A 23635-nucleotide genomic window follows, 5' to 3' on the forward strand; every position below is an offset into this window, starting at 1 on the left:
ATACGGAAGCAGCCCAAGTGCCCATCAGTAGATGAGTGGATAAAAAAGCTGTGGTACGTTCACACAATGGAATGCTATGATGCCGTAAAAAGAAGGAAGTCTTACCTTTTGTAAATGCATGGATGGACCTGGAGATTATTCTGCTGAGTGAAATAAGCCACTCAGAGAAAGACAAATGCCATATGATTTCACTCATGTGTAGAATCTAATGGGCAAAATAAACTAACAAACAAAATAGAAACAGACTCATAGATACAGAGAACAGATGGGCAGCTGTCAGAGGGGAGGGGGGTTGGGAGACTGGGTGAAAGAGGAGGCAAAATTAAGCAAAACAAAACAAAACTCATAGACACAGACAACAATGGCATGGAGATTACCAGAGGGAGAGGGTGGTAAGGGGAGGGGAGGGGGATAGATGGTGATGGAAGGAGACTTGAGTTGGGGTGGCGAACACACAGTCCGGTGTGCACATGATGGATTATAGGGTCATATACCTGGCACTTCCGTAATTTCATTAACCAATATCATCCCAATAAGCTTGATTAAAAATAAGTAGAAAAATAGAACCTAAATAAATAAATACCTAATACTAACATTTTTAGGTAGTTCCCCTACACATAATTGAAGAAAAATCTTTCTGTCTTCCTGTATGTGGAGATTAGGGAATAAGGACCATGAAAGCTCTTTAACACGTTTGGTAAAGAATAAAACAATGGGTCTGGGTAATTACATACTGGAAAACTACAGAATTCGAGAACAGGACCTTAAATGCCGTGTAGGTCAGTCATTTCCTACTTTTTCTGTAGTACTCTGTCTTACAAAGTCATGTGCTTGAGCAGAATTAGGTTTAATTTTATGATTTAAAATTAAACAGGTATATAATTACATGATTTCACACCAATAGGAAATATGCTTTGAAAAACTCCTAATGTCCTTGCCACATACTAGGCACTATTCCTCCTTCTTTACATAAGAAAATAGAATATTTTGTAACAATTAAGTGTCCCAAGTTTGAATATATTTGATCAGCAGAATAAAAATGTGTGTTTAACAAAGAAAAGAAGTAGTTGATAGCCACAGGGGGATTATACTATTCTATTATGCATAATCATAATTTTAGTTTATGGATGTAAGTACAGTATGTTAGGAAAAATGATGATATAGATGCCACATAAGAAAAACAATATGTAAAAAATACCTATTTTCTTCATCAGATTTGGAAATTCTGAGTTGAATCGTTTGGCAATGTCAATTTCTACAAATACATGGTGGAGATCCAGCATCCCCCAACCCGTATTTCAGACATTTCTATTGTATAATGTTATCCTTCCTTAGGATAAACCATTTTTAAAATGTATTCGCTTGGAAGACTTTTTGTGTTGGTTACAAAGATGGCATTCTTTAATCACCGCAGTGAAACAAGTCATGCAGTTCGGCCAACTCACACAGCACGTGGGTGTTAGTTAGTCCTTGTAATTGGGTGGTAGGTAAGGCTGACTGATGACCCAGGCCGGTCACATGTATCCGTTTTGACATACTTTATAGTTGCAAAATGATTGCTGTGTGCCTCTCATATTGAAGTAGTTGAGGATTAAATTATGAGTTATAGAGTTATAACTAGAAAGCAAATTAAATCTGTCAATTGCCTAATCCAAACATGAGAGAAATATGACAACTACTATAATTAATATATTTTACCTAATACTGTGCATTTTGATTGCTTTCTAAAGAGATTTTGCTAAGAACTTTCATAACCCAAACTTTCTCATTGGTAGAATTTATATACTGCATAGTTCTATGTGATAGAAATAACAATATTGGAAAAATTGGTGAAGAGGGAAAGGAGAATTGAATTCAAGTATGTGTGGAAGTCCTTCTGTGGCGTGTCAACATTACATCAGCCCCTGTGTGTAAGGCCCTGGTGCTATGCCACGTTGGGGTGACACCTCTGCTTACTTTATTTATTTATTTTTTATTTTTTATTTAAAAAAAAAAGACATTTATTCAGCATCATGATCAGACTATTACATTTAGCAATCAACAGCATGGGTGCAAAAAAAAAAAAAAGAAAGAAAAAAAGAATAAAGAAAAACTACATTAAAAACCCTTTGTTGGAATGCTTTACACTTTCCACAGAACAGAAACTAAAATAACCTGTTATACAATTAGTCACAAATACAGTCCTAGAGTTTTGAATGCTCATAAAATTCATATATATAGTTTCTTAGCTTATGGGTAATCTGTACTGTCTTAGTGTCTGTATGTATGTGACTTGGGTAGGTGTGCCTGTTTATCTCATGAATGACACAGAGGAGCACATTTAAATCTTGTAAAGGTGCTGGAAACAATTTAATTCTATTCAGTTTAAATAATCAGGAAAGTTTGTTTTTAACTGGAAAAATGGGAAAAAGAATCTGAGCAAACAGGCACCTCTGTTTTCACTCCCGCGGACACATTCATCCAGTCAGTCGTTTACCTGTAGAGAGAGAGACACTCACACAGGTAGAAACACGTATGTATGTATGTATGTATGTATGTATGTATTCTTAAACCCATCATTTTATTCCACCCCAGTTTATCCTTGTTATAAAAATAACTCCCTAAATACCTTCAACTCATTTTAAAGCATTTTTCTAAAATTGCTCAACAATAAAATACACTTAGGATTAAAACTTATACCATGACTTAAAATATGATGAAACATTTATTATTCATTCAGAATGTGTTCCATGGCATAAAGCATGTAAGCAGAAGAAAAGAATTCTCAGTCACAGCCTTTGGTCGTTGCATGTGGGTTTCACACACGCCAGTGAGACATGCTCACAACAGGCTCACTGCGCCTCGTGACTTACTTTCCAAAACATTCAGAAAGACACCGGCATAAAAGGGATACAGAGTCGACAAAAAGATATCATTTGGGTTTACTTATTCACTTTTGCTATGTCAAAGTTACAACCATGGTATTAGATTTAAAAAAAAAGGATTAGCCCTCAACCCCGTCGTTGCTAGAGAGACCCGCGTGGGGCTAACTAACCGCCTGTGTATTTCGTCTAGGTGTTGAGGGAAAGCTAAGAGAATGACGGCCCTAAGTCCCCAGAGGAAGCATGACATGGCGGAGCAGAGCCGGCGCTGAACTGTCCTGTCTGATGGCTCTGTGGGAGTGGCTAGCCCTGAGTCTGCACTGCTGGGTTTTAGCGGTTGCTGCTGCCTCCGATCAGCATGCCACGAGCCCCTTCGACTGGCTCCTGTCTGATAAGGGGCCCTTCCATCGCTCGCAGGAGTACACAGACTTTGTGGACAGAAGCCGGCAGGGATTTAGCACACGATACAAGATATACAGGTATGAAGCAAAGGGAAAGCCGATACGGAGATACATGCCTAAGGGTTGTATTTAAGTAAGTGTCTCTAAGGGAAAGTTTCAGAGGGGAAAGCATTCCGGTCAGAAGGGTTATTGTTTACATTTGCCATAATAGCGATGCCTTTGTGTTATGTAAATGTATTTCTCATAGGTGTGACATATTCTGGAACAATGAGATAATGGTGGCCACTTGGGTGTCCTTTTCAAATTCGAGAATGGTTCACTGCCATCAAGTAAATTCCAGTTAATTTTGAGATAGAGTTCATCATTGTGAACAGTAGAAGTTAAGTGAATTTTCTCGAACAGTGGTTCCTTTCTACGTTATACCATGCTGTTACCTTTTTTGAGCTTAAATGGAAATGGTATCTTCTATTAGTTACTGGAAGTTGAGTTAGTTCATAATTTTTTTTAATCTAATAGGTAATTATGCATTCAGAAGCTGGCAGAAATGGCAGTGGAATAAAAAGAATAGATAAATAGGTCCTGAAAGCAAAGGCCAAGAAAGTAGAGGGGATTGAGATACATGGCCTTTAATGTTTATTACTCTTCTGTGTTTCAGTACAAATAAGTTACACAAAAGGAGTCGTATATTAAATCCAGTAGACTGCGTGCCCCGCAATCGCAGCAGACCCTTTAAATAGAGGACTGTGCAAGTGGTTGCCTGAATGGATCAGGTTGTACTGACCTATGCAATAGAGAATGTCTGATGCAAGTTTTGATTGGCTTGTTTCTTCGAGAGAGAGGTAATGGTTTTCAGTGATTGGTGAAGAAGGAGAAGCAAAACTTCGCTTTGCATTTGTGTGTCTGTATCTGTGTAAATACTGTGATGTGTTTTATTTCATGTTGTGTATGTGCACCAGAGGGCGCCGTGCTTCTGGTCTGTATGTAGTCTTCTACCCAACCCTGTGAGAAATTTCTAAATTCTACCTGCAATGCATGTTTACAGAAGAGCCTGAGAGCACGAAACCAGTCCTATGGAGCATCACACAATTCCTGGGGGGTGGGTGAGTGGGGGTGGGGGTGGGGGTGTGTGTAGGAAATCTCTTAGTCCAGGCAGCCAGAGCACACTGTCGCAAGTCTACAAAAAAGACGGACTCTTTCATTTTTTTTTTAATGGAATGACAACTATTAAAGAACTTATTTCTGACATGTAGTAGGAAATAGTATATTATGACTCCAGCTCTATCCCTTGTCATGTGTTTGTTGGTTTAGCTCGCTTCCCTGCACAGATTGGGTAAAGGAAGCCCCTTGAATTCAAGGTGCAAGAATGTCTTCTAGTTCAGCCTTCTGTGGGAGGGTGTTTAGTGGCGTGTCAACAAATGGATGCAGAGTATGTTTTTGTGGACTACTGACATCTCCCTTGGGAAGCCTGAGGTATAATCTGCGTGTGATTGTTGGAGTTTGGCTTATCAGTTGACTGGTTGTGAGTTGCAGACATGGCATGGCATGTTTTTAGAGGTTCCAGGCTGGATGAAAGAGGCATTAAAATTACTTGGATCGCCATAGTGAAAGGTGATAAAAAACAACACTTTGCAGTTGGTTTGCAAGGCTCACATATTCTCTTTAGAATTCATGAGACTCTATTCCTGACAGCCTTTATTAGTCCTATACTTTTCAACTTTCCGACGTCTTTACCCTTGTGCCTTGAATAAACATGTATGGAAGTTGTCTGTTTGTAGACAATGGAATAAGATGTCCTTGTCTCCAGCCTGGACCAGACTCTGACTCACTTATGCAACCTTTGAAACGCCGCCTAATGGTGCTGCTAACATTGATGGTGGTTATGAAATAAACACTGCAATATAGTCTTGGAGCTTCCTTTCATTTTGCCAGAATGAGGCATTTCAGTTTTCTAACTAGTATTTTCCTAAATTTCAGAGAATTCTCTTTGCCTCTCCATCCAATAGAATGGCTCTGAGATCTTCCCAGAGAAGTAAACTTTATTTTTGACATATCAGACAATGTCCAACCCAAGGATTGGAATAGCTTTCCATGGTTTGGGGTTTTGGTTGCTTTTTTTTGCTTGTTTCACACATGATTTGGGGCTTTGGTTGCTTTTTTTTTTTTTTTTTTGGTTTCACATATGTTTGCTCTCTAATATAGAATTTGTGCTTAAGACACATGGAAAATTGATATTTTTCCACTTTAAGCAGTACATTTATAATTTTAAAAGACCACGGAATTTTCCAAAGTGATCAGAACAGTTTTACTAGTGCCTATTTCTGCTGCCATATAAGCTATTTCATGCAGGGCATTGTGTTGACATAGTCTCTGAAAGGTGTCAGTTATGAATGTAAAACATATTAAGCCTGTTAAAATAATTAGATCAAACCTCTTTCAGTTGTCTTTCTTTACCTGTCTCCTTCTCCTGAGTCATATTGTCCTTTTTGTCTCAGATACACAACAAGAAGATCATAGCCGAACATTAGTAAGATCATAATAAGGGCTTAAAGAAAAAGAAATGTCTTTTTTTTTTTAAAGATACGTTTTTTATCAACTAACAAGGTTTACATTTGTACTTTGAAATGAATACGTATTGTGAAGTATTTTTTCAATTTTGGTCTGAAACCACATTGTGACTCAAGAGGTAATTATTTTATGAGTAGATTATTGACTTGAAGACTCTAGGATGAGCTTGCTAACACTTAACTGGCTATTTGGTTAAATATTAAAAGTTGGATTTTCAACCATCTTTCTCTCTTAGCTGAAGTTTCAAAATAGAACCTAGCCCTGGCTGGTGTGGCTCAGTGGATCGAGCACCGGCTTGCAAAGCAAGGGGTCACCAGTTTGATTCCCAGTCAGGGCACAAGCCTGGGTTGCAGGCCAGTTCCCCAGTAGGGGGAGAGCAAGAGGCAACCACGCACTGATGTTTTTCTCCCTCTCTTTCTCCTTCCCTTCCCCTCTCTCTAAAAAATAAATAAAATCTTAAAAACAGAAAATAGAACCTAAGCTCAGGCAGTTAAAGTATGTGCTCACTCTTAGAAAGGAGACTGTTCCTGGAGAAGTTTTGTCCGCTGTGAAGCCCCTTACTCCTCAGGAGCCTCCCGCTCATGGTGATTGTGTTGTAGAGACGCCCCTAGCAGGACACTCACCAGCAAATGCCTGGTTCCTTCCAGGCCACAGAAGTCTTCCAGGAGCGCTGGGCGAGGGACCCACATCGCTGACTCAAGTGCACACACGGTTACCTGGAACCACAGGCCCCCATTGACGGGGTAGCCCTAACCTCTCTCTGCACATCAGAGCGTCGCAGCAACCAAAGAGCTGATGGAGAAAAGTGTCTCACACCCTCCGTTTCTTAGCACAACCTAGGTATTGATGGCGCTCTCTTTACATGTCATAAATAAAATAAAACTGTAATGGCACCTTTGGGCTGGCAGTGTATGACAGTGTGCTGGTCAACTTGTAGGGCGACCATGCTTAGCAGAGGAAGGAAGGAACAAATAAAAGATGGTGGAACAAGGAATTGAAGAAGTGCCATAAAGACTGAGTGGAGGAGAGCCCCCCTTTGTGATTCCAACCCCCCAACACACACGCACACTAGTGTGTGCGCACAGGCACGCTCCGTCTTCTCAATGTGATATCTATGAAAAGCGTTGCGAGGAGAGGACACAAAAAGAGAAAGAACTTGGGCAACACGAGGTAATAATGCAAATCAAGTAAAATATATCAGTAAGAATAAAATCCACATTAATAACCATTACCTATAGAATTAACTATAAAATTATAAATATAGTTTTGAAATTGCATGGAAACATGAAACTATATATTTTTGGAAGATACAATATTTAACATGAATGATAGTGATTAAGTTTAAATCACCTAAGTTTATAAAATCAGAAGATACGAATAAATCCCTAAAATAAAGGCCAAGCTAAAGAAGGAGTGAGACCTTTAAAATATTAAGTAGAGGCAAAATTTATATTTATTTAAACTCCAAAAGTAGGAGTGTGGCGACGGGGGGAAGCAATAGTGGTCAATTCATCTATCTTCATTCTTATGTCTTCTGCAAAAGTCACATAAATACTTAAAAAACAATAATATCTAAGAATCTCTCATATTACTCTGTTCATGAATTCTTAAACATAACTTCTATAACTTCTCCCTGTTGCTTGAATTCGTTCTTATTTCTTATATGTGACAGTGCAGTGTCTATAGTGAAAAGGAAGCTATTTTTCTTAGTTGGTTAATTTTCTATAAATCATTCTATTAGTTTGCTAGCACACTTTATAGTGCAGCGATAAGTTAAGAAGAGTGTTTTAGGTAGCGATTTTATACATAAGTAAACTAAATTTTAATTAAATGCATTTATTCAACAACTCTATTAAATTATGTCTCTAATTTTGAGATTGAGCCATTTTATAAATTTAAAATTTAATTTTAACTCACAATCAAATATACATATGAATTCATACTTTAAATATACTTTAGTGGACATTGGATATATTTCAGTCATGAATAAAATAGAAATATTAATTTAAGACTTTGGGAAATATAATTAACTTTCAGAAAAGCTAGTCCTTAGTGGGGATTGTATATAATCTTATGATTATAAGTAAAAGGCATGCTTTGTAACAATAGAGTTTATAAATAATAATTTTTAGTCTAACAGTGCACTCACATTTATTGCTATCAAAAGGAGAAAATGAACAGGGCTGCTAGTCCACAGAATTATTTGCAGAAGAGAAAATAACAATTTTGATTTTTTGGCATTCAAACAAATAATTTATTTGATTATTTTTCTTTCTCTGGTTCCAACTTACCAAGCATTCTAATTTTTCACTGTTATTATCTCTGTGGTCTTTTTCCAGATACAATTACCAGAATTATCAATATTGTTTTCTTTTGTTATCACTGTTTCTGGGGCTTTTGGGTGGCTAATATATATTTTTTAAATTGAATACTATTCCATAAATGCAAAGTTTAAAATCAGAAAGAAAGAAAAAAGGCTCTAAGTGATAATACCTCTTCATGATTGTTTTTTGTTTTATTTTTCCTTGTGGGTATACTGTGTATATTGAAATGGACATTAAAAAACACAGTCATTTGCTTTTATCTCTTGGTAAGGACAGGTCCTAAAAGAACATGCATCCGTGGGGTTTGCCTCGCAGACTCTGGTGACCTATGGTGATACATGGGTGTCCTACCAACGTTGGCTGGAAAAACTACACAGAGGATGATTCATATATGCTTAATTTTCCTTTAATCTGCTTCTCTATATATTATAATGAAAAAGGCAATATAAAAAGTATATTATTTATTAAATCAACAAACTTAAGAAAATATTAATTAACTGTTTTAGTTTAAGTGTAAAAGCCAAAAACTTTGATTATAGGCAAAGGTGAAAATTTCAAGCTCTTCGGTTACTAGTGAAGAATTATTAAAGGTTCTCTGAATATTTTAATGACAGTCAAGAAGCAGAAGGTCTCACAATATGTGAAAGTAGGTAACTTATGTACAAGTTTATTGTTAAGGCACCAATATCCCAATATATACACACGTTCTGCTGGCATATGATTACTTTTTTGTCTGTCTCCACCTTTTTAGTATTCTCTCTCCCTTTGCCACCAATGTGCAGGCTGCCTGTCCCTTCCTTTGTGGCAGCTGGACAGAGGCAGAGAGCGTGGCTTTGCCCTTTGTTTGCACACCCTATTTCTAGCAGCCCTTTCCCTGGCTGTCTGCTTAACTAGATAATAGCAGCTGACTAATTAAACTACCTCCCCTATTGGCCTCAAACCAGCAAAGCTCTGTTTTTGCTGTGGCCTTGTGTGCTGCATTATCTTAAAGAAACACATGACCATTATCCTAAAGCATAACAGAAAATTAGATCTAAACAAACATCCTCAGTGAAAACTTAGAAGATATTTGTTCACAAAATGTACTCTCTCGAAGATTAACCATTATATGAAAATTAATCTTTTACAGTCATCATCAAATTCATCTCATGTAAGAATACTTTCTGTGTTTATTAAAGAAAACAAAGGGATGATAACATTCTATGCAGTTATTTTTTTAGAAGTGAGACTTTGTTTTTTTTTTTAAATAAAATCAAAGATTCTAAGGATTGAAAATGCCCTTAAGATTCGCCTACTCAGACTATGGATCTTTAAGACATGCTTTCTAACCCCCATTTCTAATACCACTGTCAAGTGATTGATCGTCAACCCTTTCTTTAAATATTCCAGGTGAGTGAGAACTCACCCGACCCCAAGATAACCGAATCCATGTATACACAAGTGTGACCGTTAGGAGCGCCTTCCTGGGAAGAGCTACAGTTTGTGGGCTTGTACCTTCCAGCATCCGTACCCATTAGCCTGGTTCTTGTTCATTCCCATCAGAGCACTCAGGCCTCCCATTCATCCTCTAGTTTATAGGAATAATAGTTTGGTTCTGCCCCGGGCTGTCTGGATGTCAAGGTTTCACTGTCCTTCTGCCGAGGGCACTGTGAGTGTGTGTCCGCAGCTCATGGACAGCACTGTAAAACAATTGTTGGCCCAATGCGACGAATCTATCAAGAATACAGTAAGGAGTGCTATCTCTAAAATGTGGGTGTTGAACTCAGGTCTGAAAAGTAAGCAGGAGCCATGCAAAGGCTGAAAGAAGGGCTCTCCTAGGCAGAGGAGATGGCGGTTGCTAACCAGAGAAAGAGCTTGAAGGCTCGGAGGACTGCGCACCTGGCGTCAGAAGAAGTTAGAAAGATCCAGAAGCTGGATCTTGGGTTCCTGTAATGCCAGAGCTGAGTTCAAGTGGGATTCTAAATACAAGGAGAGTTTGTTAAAGTTTACGATCGGAGGATCATGGGCTGATCTGATGCACTTCTTAAAAGATGACTTGGCACTGTGAAGATGATGGATTAGAGAGCCAGTAACGGTAGGACCAGGACCCCAGCTGGACGTTTGTAGCGGTCTCATGGAGAGATGATGAAGAGGTGGGCCAGGGTAGTCACAAGGTGAAATTAGAGTTCTCCGCTTTCTTTAGTTCTAATTTGGAACGATATTTCTAATGTCTCAGTCCTTTAGGAGTGATCCTGTTAACAAAACGTGTTCTAAAATGTTTGTTAGTCTATAGCTCCTCTTTTGAATAAATGCGATTTGGTTATTATCTAATCTATGCTTATTACATGGTTCATATAAAGTCTGCATTTCTTACAAATATTAAAAGCAAATATAATAAACTGTATTCGCAAATGGATTGACACAAGTCATCATCTGTTATAGTCTGAAGTACCAGATATAATCATTGTTGTGAATTGTTGGTAAATTTCAGCTCATGAAAGGTCCACGCTAAGCTGCGACAATTCCACTCTTGTCCTTATTCTCATGGCAAATGCAGGCATTGCACAGGTATGTCAGAGGAGACATTGGCTGAGAGGCACAGAAGCAGTTCCTGCCTGTGATCAGCCCTGCGGAGATGGACGCTTTAATAAGCACTCCCTTCCTTCCTCCTGAAGCAGGCGGGAGATCTGCAAGCAGAGGTGGATAGCTCTTCCCTCGTTTGGAAGGTCAGCCCTGAAACCCCCAGCTCCTTCATTGTCAAGTTGCAGACACAGAAAGATGGAGCTTTCTGATCCATCTTTTTACTTGGTCAAAGGGTAATATGTTAAAATCATAGTGTTCACTTTTTGTGAGTGATGTGGATTCTGAATGTCACCAATTTTTGAATGACCCAGAGGGTGGGCAGACTGTTGTGAATTCACAGATTGCCAGCTAGCTCCATGTTATAGTCTCCAAAGTAACTTTGGAAATCTGAAAAATATATTTCTGAGTGGCAATTGGATATGGTTTCCAATTGCAGGAGAATTTCTTTACTTCCGTATTGTGTTTAAAATGTAATTTCTGGACTTTAAGTGTGAAAACTGTGTTTAGTGAGGCAAAATCTGACTTGTGTGTGAATGAGAGCTGTAACAAGGTGTGGAGAGAAAGGTTTTGTTTTATAGAAATCTGTTGGGATTTGCATATTTGTGATTTGAATTTTTGATTATTTCCAATGCATCCCCCTTTCTATTTGTGTGTGTATTTGTGTATGAATGAATTCAAATGTGCTTTGTTCCTGGGTTCGCCTTTAACCTTCAGTACATATCTCTCAATAGCATTACTTGGTTTTTATTTTATACTAAAAATGAATGCCCAGTAGGGCTTGTGGGTTTTTGCACAAATTATTATTTTTCAATTCTTTTAGAAATGCAGATGAGCTTCTGAGTGACATTTTAGAGGAAAATGAATAATAATGTAGATTAATATTCACTTAATTTGCATTAGATAGAAAAACAAATACAGTTATGCAGTAGGAAATTCTTGAAAGAAAATGGTTTATTTGCAAGTTTATGCATATGACAATTCATTTTTTCTGTAAGGTTTTTTCTTATTGAAAATCATTGCTCTTTTTCAGTTTAATAATATATTAAAATTATTGTTTTTAAGAAAAGTAATAAATTTTTCAAAATTAAATTTTATATGAAATGATCTCTTAAACTTGCATATAAATAATTGAGTGCAACCTAGGCACATAGAATATCAAATGCATTTAAAATCATTTAAGCAATAGTCACACTGAGTATATTATTTAAAAAAATTTTCATTAAAATTACAGAAGTGCTTTTATTTAAAGTTAATACATTCGTGAGAGTTTATGAATGTACTGTCCTTTTAGAAATAGCTACTCAAACTAACATTCTAGCCTGAGGAATAATCCATAACATGTCATAAGTTACCTATTTCCTGAGACATTTTAGTAATTACCACGTTAACCTATAGTTCTATCCGACATATTACTCAGGTATAAGTTTTATGAGAAAAAAACGTTATAAGGCTGTCACCTGAACAGGATCAACACATTTGATAGTTCACAGCACCATTAATTTCATTTCTTACAAATTATACAGTAGGGTTAGACTGTTTCATTTTATAGATTGGTTTTCAAAAGCAAGAACCAAACAAATAAATTACTTGCTTCACAAAACTAAACGATGGCTTTTTGTTAATACTGCAACATATTACCCCCTACAATGGTTTAAGAAGCAAAGTCTTGATAAATGAAAGTCACATATAATACTGAAATGTATTTCAGTTATACAGTTTAAATACTGCTCTTTATGCATGTATTCTTCCTTTCCCCCAAATCTGCACCCTTTGACTTTTACCATCTGGAATAGGCATGCTCAGCCTATTTTTTTATACCCTTGCATAAATCTTAGCTCAGTCAAAAGAAATGTAGGTGGTGATGGCCTAGCTTTGTATCGGGACAAGGTCTGAGCCTCCCCCGACCGCCGCCTGTATTGTGCTGGTATAAACTTGAACTATGTCTACTGAGTTCTGAGACTGGGGTTCTGCTTTGTTTATAAGAGTAAATGGCAACCCCCACAGCGATACTGCTATCTAGTTGTCTGCCATGGCTTTCTGTTTGAGTCACAGTATTAATATTTCTCTTTCTTTCATTCTTAAACCTGGTGGCTGGGAAGGTGACTAATGAACAGCCAAAGTGACTAACTCAAGATGTTTGAGAATCATTTCTTTCTGTGATCCACCTAGCCTCAGCTAAAAGTCAGATTTCAAGGAAGCATCTATACTTGGTGACCAACGCTGACACGATAAGAAAGAAACACGTGCTGTCCAGAGACAACCAAATTTAACTTTTGGTATATAGTTCATGCTAGTACTTTTTATGGACATACTTCACATAATTGAGATTATATATTTTTAAAAATTGTACTTGTTTCTGAATTTTATAATATAAATACTTCTTAATATTACATATCTAATCAGGCCACATGCTCTCCCATACGGTATAAGATGGTAGAATGGTAAAAACTATACTGCATGACATGAAAATCACACACACATTATACACTTAATGTTGCCATAGCAACACCTCTATTTAAAAAAAATTTGAGGGGAATGGGAGTATAAAGATGAGACTGGGAATATTTTATTTCTTCCCTCAGAAATAATTGTGAAGGTTATCCTCTGGATTCAGATATATATTTTATTACACATTTGCAAACTAAAGAATACATATAAACTTTTAGAATTCTTATGTTGTATTGTAATATTGAAGAAATGCATGCTTCTTCATTTTTGAAACTACATACTATACATATCAATGACTAAGCACAGAACTTCTTTGCAATACTGACAACGTATTTAAATTTTTGCTGATTAAAAATAAAATGCTTGACTTTTCATTATTTATTGGCTTTTCATGAAAATCAGATTTATTGGCTTCCCGTTGAAATGGATACTGTTAGAGAGGAAGACTTTATTGCAACGATTTTGTTTGAGCCATTTACCTTTCAGAAAGGCACAAATCAACATTGTTTGGGTCTAATGGTTATTGATTTGGAAATAATTCTAACAAGTATAGTTCTTTAAGGTCAAGCCAAGGTTTTGCCAACTTAGCTGTTATACAACATTCCATGTTGCCTAAGCCTCTTTTCATAGAATTCATTTTATTTTATTTGGCTTCAAGTTCACTTTTCCAGTGCGGGGGTAGGACGTTAGCCCTTTCTCATAATACGCACCGTTGCCTCGTTAAGTATGTTGCTGCTGACTCATAATAGAAGGAATTGCCATTGTAAGTTAAAAATGTAAGTTTCTTTTAACCAAGTAATTTGGCACTCACTTTCTTAGTTCTGGCGCTCTTTCAGCTTTCTTCATTGTTGAAGTAAATTGGTTGCTGGAGATGGAAGATGTAAAATCGTTGTTCCTTCATTTTCAGGAGCTGTGTTAAATGCGTATTTTAAGACAGTCTCTGTGTATTGGCCAGCATTTATCTGTTGTTTTAAGTCCTTGGTATCATCTGGAAATTGTTAAATCATTTCAGTCTCCAAGCATAAATCTCTTTTCTACTCATCTAAGAAGCTTTTCATCTGAGTTTTTAATTATTTTCTATGTATGTAACTTGTTCTACAGCACCTCTGATTCATAGGCTGCACAATCTTTTTCTGCCCTTCAAACTATCACCTTGCTTTCATTATTTTAAATCTCTTTCTTTTCCTCTCTAAGAGACCTTTCCCAGTATTTTCCTCCCTGTCTTGCTGCGGTTGTTTGAAGTGCCAGGTCTGTTTGTGTTTGCCTTCAATCCGATTTGTATTTTATTATTGCGATTCTGGTTCGCTTGGAGGCCTCCCTTGTCTCATCCATCATCCCTTTAATGACATCTTTTTCCTCGCTCTGGCTTCCTCATCTCCTGCAGGTGTTCTTTTAAAGAGGTTTGCCCTCTTACATACTTCTTTGCATATTATTGGCACAGTTCCGAAATTTCCTTCTGACGTTAGAAAGGGGTATCATTTCTAAAGGTGGTTTTCTGAAACTGTCATCCCCGAGAAGCCGAGATTTTGTCTCCCTTGACCTGTGGTATTTTTTAGAGCTTCCCTGTGGTGGTTTTCCCCTGCCCTAATAACCTTTAAGCTCTGAAGACGCTGCGTGCAGGTAACGCCGCTGTGCTGGTGGCTGCGGGTCCTCTCTGGGGGGATCGGCAGGCGGCCCTGTGCTGGGCGGAATTTCTAGACCCGAGTTTCTATCAGGCGTCTCTCGGTGGTGTGCAGTCGGGCGCTTCCCTAAGCCATCGCAGGGTTCCCGCGACCTGATGAAAAGCGTGTGTGCATCCCTGCAACCCCTGTGGTGACGTTAACGCTGACCACACTCATCCCCATTCTCCCTGCTGCTGCTACTCTGCATGCAAAGACTCTGTCTCCCGTTTTAAATGCCCCTCTGCCAACACCAGGTGGTCTTCTGGGACTTGAGGTCTCTGGATGGATATGAAAAGACTGGGACAGGGAAGTACTCATGGTTTTGGGACCAGGCCGCAGTCACCGGCAGTACATTTATGCCAGGCTCCCAACTTCGGCTACGCCACCGTGCGTGGAGATGGATAGCTAATGCAGCAGAACTTAGGGCAAAGGTCAAGACTCAAGAATTTTATACACACACAAGTTATCCTCCATGGGAAGAGGCAGGAGAAAATATTTTTAAATCTGTAATAAGTTGGAGCAAATCCAAAAAGAGATCACACATGTACCTAGTTAAAAAAAAAATCATGTATGTGGAACTCTCACCAATTAAGAAATTAAATATAATTTATAGTTTAGGATGCATTGTCTGTCAAAGAGCAGGATAAGGTTAACAGTGAAGCTAGGTTAACATAAACTTAATTTACATTGATTAAAATTGGGTTCAGTAACAGAAAATTATAAAACTCTTTGAGACAAAAAAGTTACCATAATAATAATCAAAAATAAAACTCATGTCTAGCACCAATGACAGAAGTTCTGTGTGCGCATATGCTTTCCCCCCAGGGGTGGAACAGTTGCGGGATATGTGGGAAGTGAAGTTTGACAAATTTATTTGTGAATAGGAAAATATCAAAAGACAATATTTCATTCTTTTGTAATAATCTTGAGAATGGTTTAACTGTGCTACATTGGATAAATAAATATAGCATAAAACATAGGTAAAACTTAATTTAAAATGATCAGCAATTTTTTTTGTTAAATTGCCAAATATGTAAAGGTGTAATTCTCCTCATGGTAAGAGTAATTGATCTGTCTGTTGCTGTTCATAATATTTATGGAGAGAAAAATTTGCACTATTATATAAATCCATTTAAAATATTTATCATGTTTGGTCAATACCCTCTCTCTGACTTGATGCTAAATAAATAGAGAATTCAAGTCAGTACAGCGGAATGGCTGCCTTTGAAAGACCTGGTTCCATTCCTAAAGCACAGAGATGTGGGCTACTACTTGGCTGATGTCAAGGAGTTGAAACATAAGACATGAAGGAGAAGTGTTCAGCTTTCAGAGGTAAGGAGGTAGCCCCCACGTGAGAGTAGGGAGTGCGCTGAACACGTCAGGCCCAGCTTTGATGCCCTGATGCAGCCCCAGAAAGAGCCGGTGTGCCTGAGGCCCTGCTCCGCAAGGAGCCAGGACAGACTGAGGCACAAAGGACTGTCCATCCAAAAGGGAGATGTGAAAGACGGGGGGTCCAGAAAAGCTCCTTCTCCCCAAATGAGAAGGATCCAGGAAGCTTCCGGCCCGCCTGGACCACAACCGGCGGTTAGTCGCCCTTCCAGCACCAGATTAGAAAACGGGCATTTCAGAGGTGGTTTTTAATACCAAACAATACTTAGTTGAAACAGGGTAATAATACCGTAGCATTTTAAGTTCTTCTAGAACAGTTATTAGTGTGGACAAATGATAGATATATGTCAAAGGAATTTTTTTAATATAGAAAGGCTATTTTAATTCAGCCAAAAATTGGAAACCTAAGTGCATAACACTAAATATACTCAACATCCTGTTTATTTTTTGAATGAGGTTCACGATTTTAGGTTCAGTCTTCCTTTCCCCCATCCCACTACCCAACAACGGACTCTAGCGCTTATTTCTGGAAGTCAAGCTGAGCATGGTATATTTATGGGGAGAAATAAGTCAGTTATAAATTCTAGAAGTCCTCCAGCAGCTTTGGTGTAGTAAGTTTCCATTTACCTATCACACCAGAGAATATTTACAATGAATTTGCAGCCCATGTCCTGAATTTGTCATTTTTCATGTTGACATCCCCAAACTCAGGTGTCATTTTTCATTGACAGTTACTTTCATGATTTTGGAAGGCTTAAATAATAATATAGGATCTAATTTTCTATTGTTGTTTTCCTGAGGTTCATAGAGTATCTGGACTTTCTGGAAACCACTTGTGTTAATCCAGCAACAAGTAATGGTCTGTTCAAAGCAGACGCCCTCCTCCTTCTGCCTGTGCTCCTTATCCGAGCGTGCCTCGCTCGTAGCCTCGCTCGTAGCCCAGCCTGTGGGCCCAGCCAGGCTGGACTCTCGGGCGTGTCCCGCCCACTCGGAATGTCAAGCCTCCGCTCAGAAATCCGAGGTGGCACTGTTGCAGATCGCTTTCCAACGATAGTGGCCCTTTATTTTCTTAAGCACATCAACCTCAGGCAGGCGTGAAAACTCTACACAGTCCTCATACAGATCTTGGAAATAAAAATTTAAAAACTACTCAACCACATTTTAAAAACCGTAGGACCGTTGCCTGGAGTTGTGACAGTCACCGAGTGTGGATACACGCCGTGGGATAGAACCACCTCTGGGAACCGTACCTCGAATGCAGGGAGTTTCGTGGAGGAGCAGTTGAGAGTATCAGAACTTTTGGAGATGAAATTTTTTTACAAAGATTATAGGATATGGACACAGTGATTCCAGGTCTCATGAAATATTAATAATTAGGACACGCCCTTTTTGTTGTATGAAGTCTAAACAGAACAAACTGATATTTATTAAAATAATCACATACATAACTAATTTTAAGAAATGGAGCAAGGATTTATAACATAGAGAATCAATGGCTTTTCATAAATATCTTGTTACCATACTTTACCTAGGTCATAGAATTTCCTGTAGTGTGATACGTGTACACACACACACACACACACACACACACACACAGTTCTACAAAAAATTGAATAAAACAATGTATATATTCCAAGATTATTTTTAAAAAGATTATATCATCAACAGTTCATCAGTCATAGATGAACTAAAGAATCTGCTAAAAGCCAACTTTTCCCTAAAATACTAGTCACCCTTTGTATGACTTGAAATGGCAATAAGAAAAGTTGTTCAGGTACCCTCTACTATTTTTCATAAAAAGGCTACTCATTATAGTAATATTTCCATTGTGTCTAGTACATACAATAAGACATTTGTGATTTAAAAGGTAGTGCAGTTGTTGGGAATACTTACAAAAAATCTGGTTATTACCCATGTATTGGATCACAGCTTGAACGGTCGTATTTCTGATTACGGTGAGTGGCGGGGAAAGGTCGCCCAGCCATCAGCGGAATGACCAGCAGCAGCAGGTTTTCGGGCCATCCCTCCATACTAAGTGAGAATCAGGCAGCTGTTACACTTGCCAAAGTTGAAGGGCAGGAAACACACGCCTCCGCACTCAGGAGGTTTCACCAAACAAGCCTGTCCTGACCTCTTTCTGGTAACTGTAAAACAGAAATCTCTACATGGTGGGAGGCCTGAAATCCCACCGGAAACCTCATGCGTTGACATCCTGAGCAGGTGGGGCCGTCTCTAAAAATCTCAAGTATTTTTGCTTTGAATGAGGTATCTGATGTTCCCTGGATAAACAGCAGGGTTTGTGATTTTCATTTTTAAAGAATAGTAAGGTTTTTGCCCAGGATGATGGCTTGATGGCATAGCCTATAGTTGGAGGATTAAAGTTGGCTATTTTTCTAAACAGGAATTTGTCAAAACCTAACACTTCACTGAAGGTATGTGGAAAATATATGTTGACTAGAAATATCTACTGCGGAGACTGTGACTATATCTAGAAAATGTGACATTTTTTAGAGATAAAACAATTGGCTTATTTGGTTACTCCAAGGCTGCCAATGGCACGCTTGTGAGACATTTGATTTTGCCCTCTCCTTACGGTGAAGGTGGTAAGTCTGATCTCATTGCACTTACTACCAAAGCCTTCCCTTTACCCCTGGGCAGCCAGTTCCTGTATTCTTCCAAGCTCTGACAACCTCCATCCTCTTCCCCATACCTATTAATGTACCTGTTAAGGATGTACCTTCAGAGATGGTAATGTAAAGACCAGTGAGAGAATGTGACATGTTGGGACTGCTGGAAACAGAACAGTGGCCAAATGATTGACGGAAGATGTCAGCTCAAGGGACCGGAGAATTCTTAGAGCAGCTGTGTGTCCATTGTTGCTTCAAGACACAAACGCGGGCTCCTTGAGTAGCTTTGTTTGTTACGTCGTTACCACCTGCAAAACCATCTGTGCGCTTTTGAATCTTATGTAAGACTCATATATAGGTTCATTATAAAAATCTACTGTGGCCCCCAAGTTTGGTTTGCTTGCAAACATATTATACCAACACAGCTGATATTTCTAAAGCCTCTGAAAAGCAAAATCTTATTTTAAAGGAAAGAACACTTTCCAATGACATCTGCATATTGACCTGGAAATATTTTTCTAAGTCAATTTAGAAAAAAAAATTTTTTTTCCTTGTAGTTAGCATTGGCCTATACACCAGAATTTTGCATTATCTTCTGGGGTATTTTTGGTGACCATTGTTTTTTTTTTTCTAGTTTCTTAAGAAGTTACACTAAAATGTATGTGGTGTGTGTATGTAAATGTGTATGTACACATAGCCTTTAGGAACTGTACAAAGAAAATCGATGACAAATTGGGAGGTGGAGTAGGGTTTGCCATCTTTCTTTACTTAGCATCAGATATCAAAACTTGGTATAAACTACTTCTGTGTACAGTATTATTTCAGGTATCCATTCATTATATTACAGTATTTTTAGAACTAAGTTTAGATGTAACACTCGTGGATGAATACTTGTATTATTCATCTTTCAAACTCTATAATACTTTGTCAATGTATTGACAAAGTATTATAAATACTGCAGAATAGTTTTTTAAGAAGTATGAGTAATAATTTAAAATTCATAAAATTTTTTATTTTTTCCTTGTGGAACAAAAGATAATCCAAAGAAACATACCAGGTTTAGTTTTCTTAACTCTATTTATTCAATAAGAAATTGGTGAAGATACAATGAAAAAACTTTTGTTTTTGAAAATTGGTTTTAGTGTTCTGAAATTAATTTTAATGTTATAAATGTAATGCTTTCAAAACATTCAGTTTTTCATTTTCCCCCGTGGTTAAAAAGGAATTCATGTTATTAGAGTTCTTTAATATTTGAAGTTTAACTAAGGGATGAATATTGATTTTAAGATATGCTTTCTCTCTTAGATAAGCAAAGAGCCTTGAGCTTACAAGTGGGTACTTCGATAGAAAATGTAGAATAACTCTAATGTTTTTATGAAAATTCTTCATATCAGGCACATAAATACTTTATAAGGTGGTTTGTATCACAAAAGTATTTATGTGACTTAATTTTCCTTAAAAAAAGCAAACTCTCAGAGTTCATTTTCAATACCTCATCTGTCTGGAGATTCTGGGAGCAAATTGATTTTCCTACATTCATCCCTTAAATTTAGATTTAGAGTTTATCTTTCTCCTACTTTTAATTGGGTTTTCCATCTCTGCTTTCTGAATTCCAAAATGTGTTTAAATACCTGACCTGCTCTTGTTTTACTGCCCATCTTTGGTCTTCCACTTTGTAAATGCACACCTTTTAAAAATTCTTACTGTCACTTTAGAAAAACTTTGGTAGGGAGGGAAATAGACACTTGTTCAATAGTCCATATTTCCATAAGTCTTTATTTTATTTTAACCAGTCCAGCCAGACTTTGGCCCCGGGCACTTCACTTGCACAGCTCGAGGTCATGTGGTCACCACATTTCCTTTCACTGTATCCTGTGCTTGTTTTTTGCCTCCTCTCCATACGTACTTAACCCTCACAGCATTAGACCCTGTTGTCAGGCCTTTATGGAAACGTTTCTTCACTTGTCTTTAAGGACAACGTTTTCTGTTCGTGTTTCTTCTAAAACTGGTTGTTGCTCTCATTCTCCTTTCCTAATTCCTTAGTCTTTTCATGACCTCAGAGTCTTCTAATGCTCTAGCGCTTTGTCTTACGTCTTTTTTGTCTTTCATATCTTTGCATTCTCTATAAGTGATTTCATCCAACTTAAATACTACCTATATGCTCCTATGTACTGATGATGTGACATGTATAATCCGACCTTGAACCGTCCCATGAGTCCCAAATATTTCTTATGTCTCTGTTTATATGAGTAATGGACGCACTAAACTTAACATGTTTAAAACAGAATGCTTTATTTTTCCCCAGTGAAACAAGAAAAGCAAGCAAACAAAAGTCGCTAAGACAGCGCTTGCCTTGCTCTCCATATCTTAGTGAAGCCAGAACTATTCATGCAGTTGTTCCACCAGCAGTCTTGGGGGTGCACTCCCCCGTGACCCTCCTGTCTGACCCATCAGCAGATCTTGTAAGGTTAACCTTTGCCTGTATCAGCCATCCAGCCATTTTTGTGTACTGTTTCCTGCGTTCCCAATCTACTCTAGGTCATTATTATTTCTCACTTCTCTAGTCTATTCTCTTGTTAATAGCCAGAGAAATCCAAAAGGAAAAAAATGAAATAAGGAAGGAGGAAAGGAGGGGAGGAAGGAAGGAAGGAATACTTGTTACATGTATCGAATATTTTTTCTATTATGCACAGAATTTACTCTGAACAGAGGCATAACATTTCAAACATTACTTGTCCTGTTAAAAAGTTAAATTAGTGATACTAATATTGTCTTATTGCAAGGTTTTAAACCTTATATAAATTAGAGTTTAAATGCTTTTAAGAAATAAATTGCATGACTCACAACTCTTTTTCCTTGAATGTCACTTTTTTCTACCTTGATTTACCAAAGAACTGGATAATAAGCTGTGCCTTCAAGGTCAAAACTTCCTGGAGAGAGTTTTGCCTTCCACTGTCATGTATAGACTCTAGGGGTGTTCCAGCATGTTGGGTTTCAGGCGTCCTGTGGGCAGGGGTGAGCATCTGTCACATAAGGTGGTAAGGCTGAACTGCGTTAATCTGCAGTGGAGGGACCCCCATCCTCTGTGGCTCTGGCCCTCAGAGTGGCTGGCAAAATTCAAGCAGTGTATACATTCTTCCTCAATAAATTACTCTGCTTTTGCTAAAAACGTAGTCCATAATGATCAAAGAGGTTTGATCAAGGAACACGGCCAATATGTCAGACTGAAAACTTTTAAGGTCAGTTGTAATGTGGCATCTGCTTTGACTGAAGAGGACCCTCAATAGTGTTCCTGTGAAATCTTCCATATTGTGCTGATCTCTGTTCTCTTTCAATGCTTTATTTAAAGTTAATTAACTAAAAAGGGTACCTAAATTAATGACCAGACAGGACTGTATTGGTAATTTTCATTTGAGTTTTAGAAAATATCTCCCATGGTCAATTATTTCAGTTTTGGTGGACTTTTCCCATATATATATATATATATATATATATATATATATATATATATATTTTTTATATATATATAAATATATAAAAAATATATATATATATTTTTTAGTAACAGAAATTAGACAAGAGAATCAAAGGCTTTTTGAGGAAACTGCTGGTTCATGATGATAAAAGCATGTTCTTAGCATATAGGATGCTCGCTGACTTTAAATTAACCTGGATGTCAGTCACAGCAGTGCTGCGTGGATGCCGGTTCATCTCAAAGCTGCACCAAGTTCTTGAAAAATAAGTGAGGACAAAGCCACACTAAAATGCATTTTATTTTATATCACTTTAGATTAAAATCTGATCTGCCAGGAGACTCGTCTAGATAGTTCTGCCTCTTGTGGCGTTATGAAAATACAAGCTTAGCAGAAATAGTGTTGTAGCATGACATGATTTGTGTTAAGCTCATAAAACATGGTCCATCGCATATTAAAGGATGGTGACGAATAGATGATACTGTGAAACCTTCTATATTATTCTTCCGGATTCCTGAGTAAGAGGAAGCCGTTGTGTCTAAGAGCTGGGAACACAGAGAGTTACTGGTAGAAGCTGAGTTGAATGCAAATGTTCTGTAACCGTTTCTACATTTTTACTTCTGAAACTGTATGTGGAATTAACAGCTCACAATTTTACAGAACCTAACAGTTTATGCTTTACAGATCCTGGTTAGTCTGCAGAAACTGTTGGCTCTTTCTAGGGCAGACAGTAACCTGGAAGTCAAATTTGAAATAAAGAAAAGGGCAAAATCAGCCCACCTCAGCACCACAAATTATCAGGTATTAGTGAATGTTACTAAGCACCCTGGACCAGCCCCCGCCGGGCCCCCTGCCCCCAGCATGATGAAAAGGACACATTGCTCTGGCTAACTAGTCTTTAGTCTTGTAACCTGAGTATATTTGGATTGATGTTGTTACTTGTTGCCCTTCTTACACAATTACTGCAGAATATGTGGTACAGGTCGATTGCAAATGAAATCCCCACATCCACCCAGGGAACCCAGAGAGCTTGAAGCTGCAGGGTGACCCGGTGTCAGCGCACAGCTTCGCCTCCTTTCAGAGCCTCCTGCCTGACGAGGCCCGCCCCTCCCCAGCACTCGCTCCCTGACAGAGCCCTGCCGGTGCCCCTGCTGCGGCCCGGATGGGTGCGGTGAGCCTCCCCGCTGCCTCCCGGGGATCCCGCAGCGGCATTGGAGCCGAAACAGCGGTCACCACTCCTGCTGCAAAAGGGTGCGGCTGTCTCTGCCTCTGGGAAAATGTGCCTTCCTCCTACCCACGAAGGAAAGGGGGTGCCATTCCCCCT

General features: G+C 38.2%; 1 protein-coding gene across 2 annotated transcripts in view; it reads left to right on the forward strand.

Moving 5' to 3' along the window:
• The window catches only part of BRINP3 (BMP/retinoic acid inducible neural specific 3), a 186356-nt gene that overhangs the window by 13270 nt on the left and 149451 nt on the right, over nt 1-23635 (forward strand). The window contains exon 2 of one of the 2 annotated variants that reach the window (XM_054576450.1): nt 3055-3340. In XM_054576450.1, the coding sequence (XP_054432425.1) occupies nt 3105-3340 (236 nt within the window). In that variant the 5' untranslated portion in view covers nt 3055-3104. Of the gene's footprint in view, nt 1-3054; nt 3341-23635 lie in introns of those variants that run through there. The other variant, XM_054576451.1, reaches the window with a different exon arrangement.

Source organism: Pteronotus mesoamericanus, unplaced genomic scaffold, assembly GCF_021234165.1.
Source record: "Pteronotus mesoamericanus isolate MK-2021 breed Mesoamerican mustached bat unplaced genomic scaffold, CSHL_Meso_final contig_347, whole genome shotgun sequence".
Classification (NCBI taxonomy): Eukaryota; Metazoa; Chordata; class Mammalia; order Chiroptera; family Mormoopidae; genus Pteronotus; species Pteronotus mesoamericanus.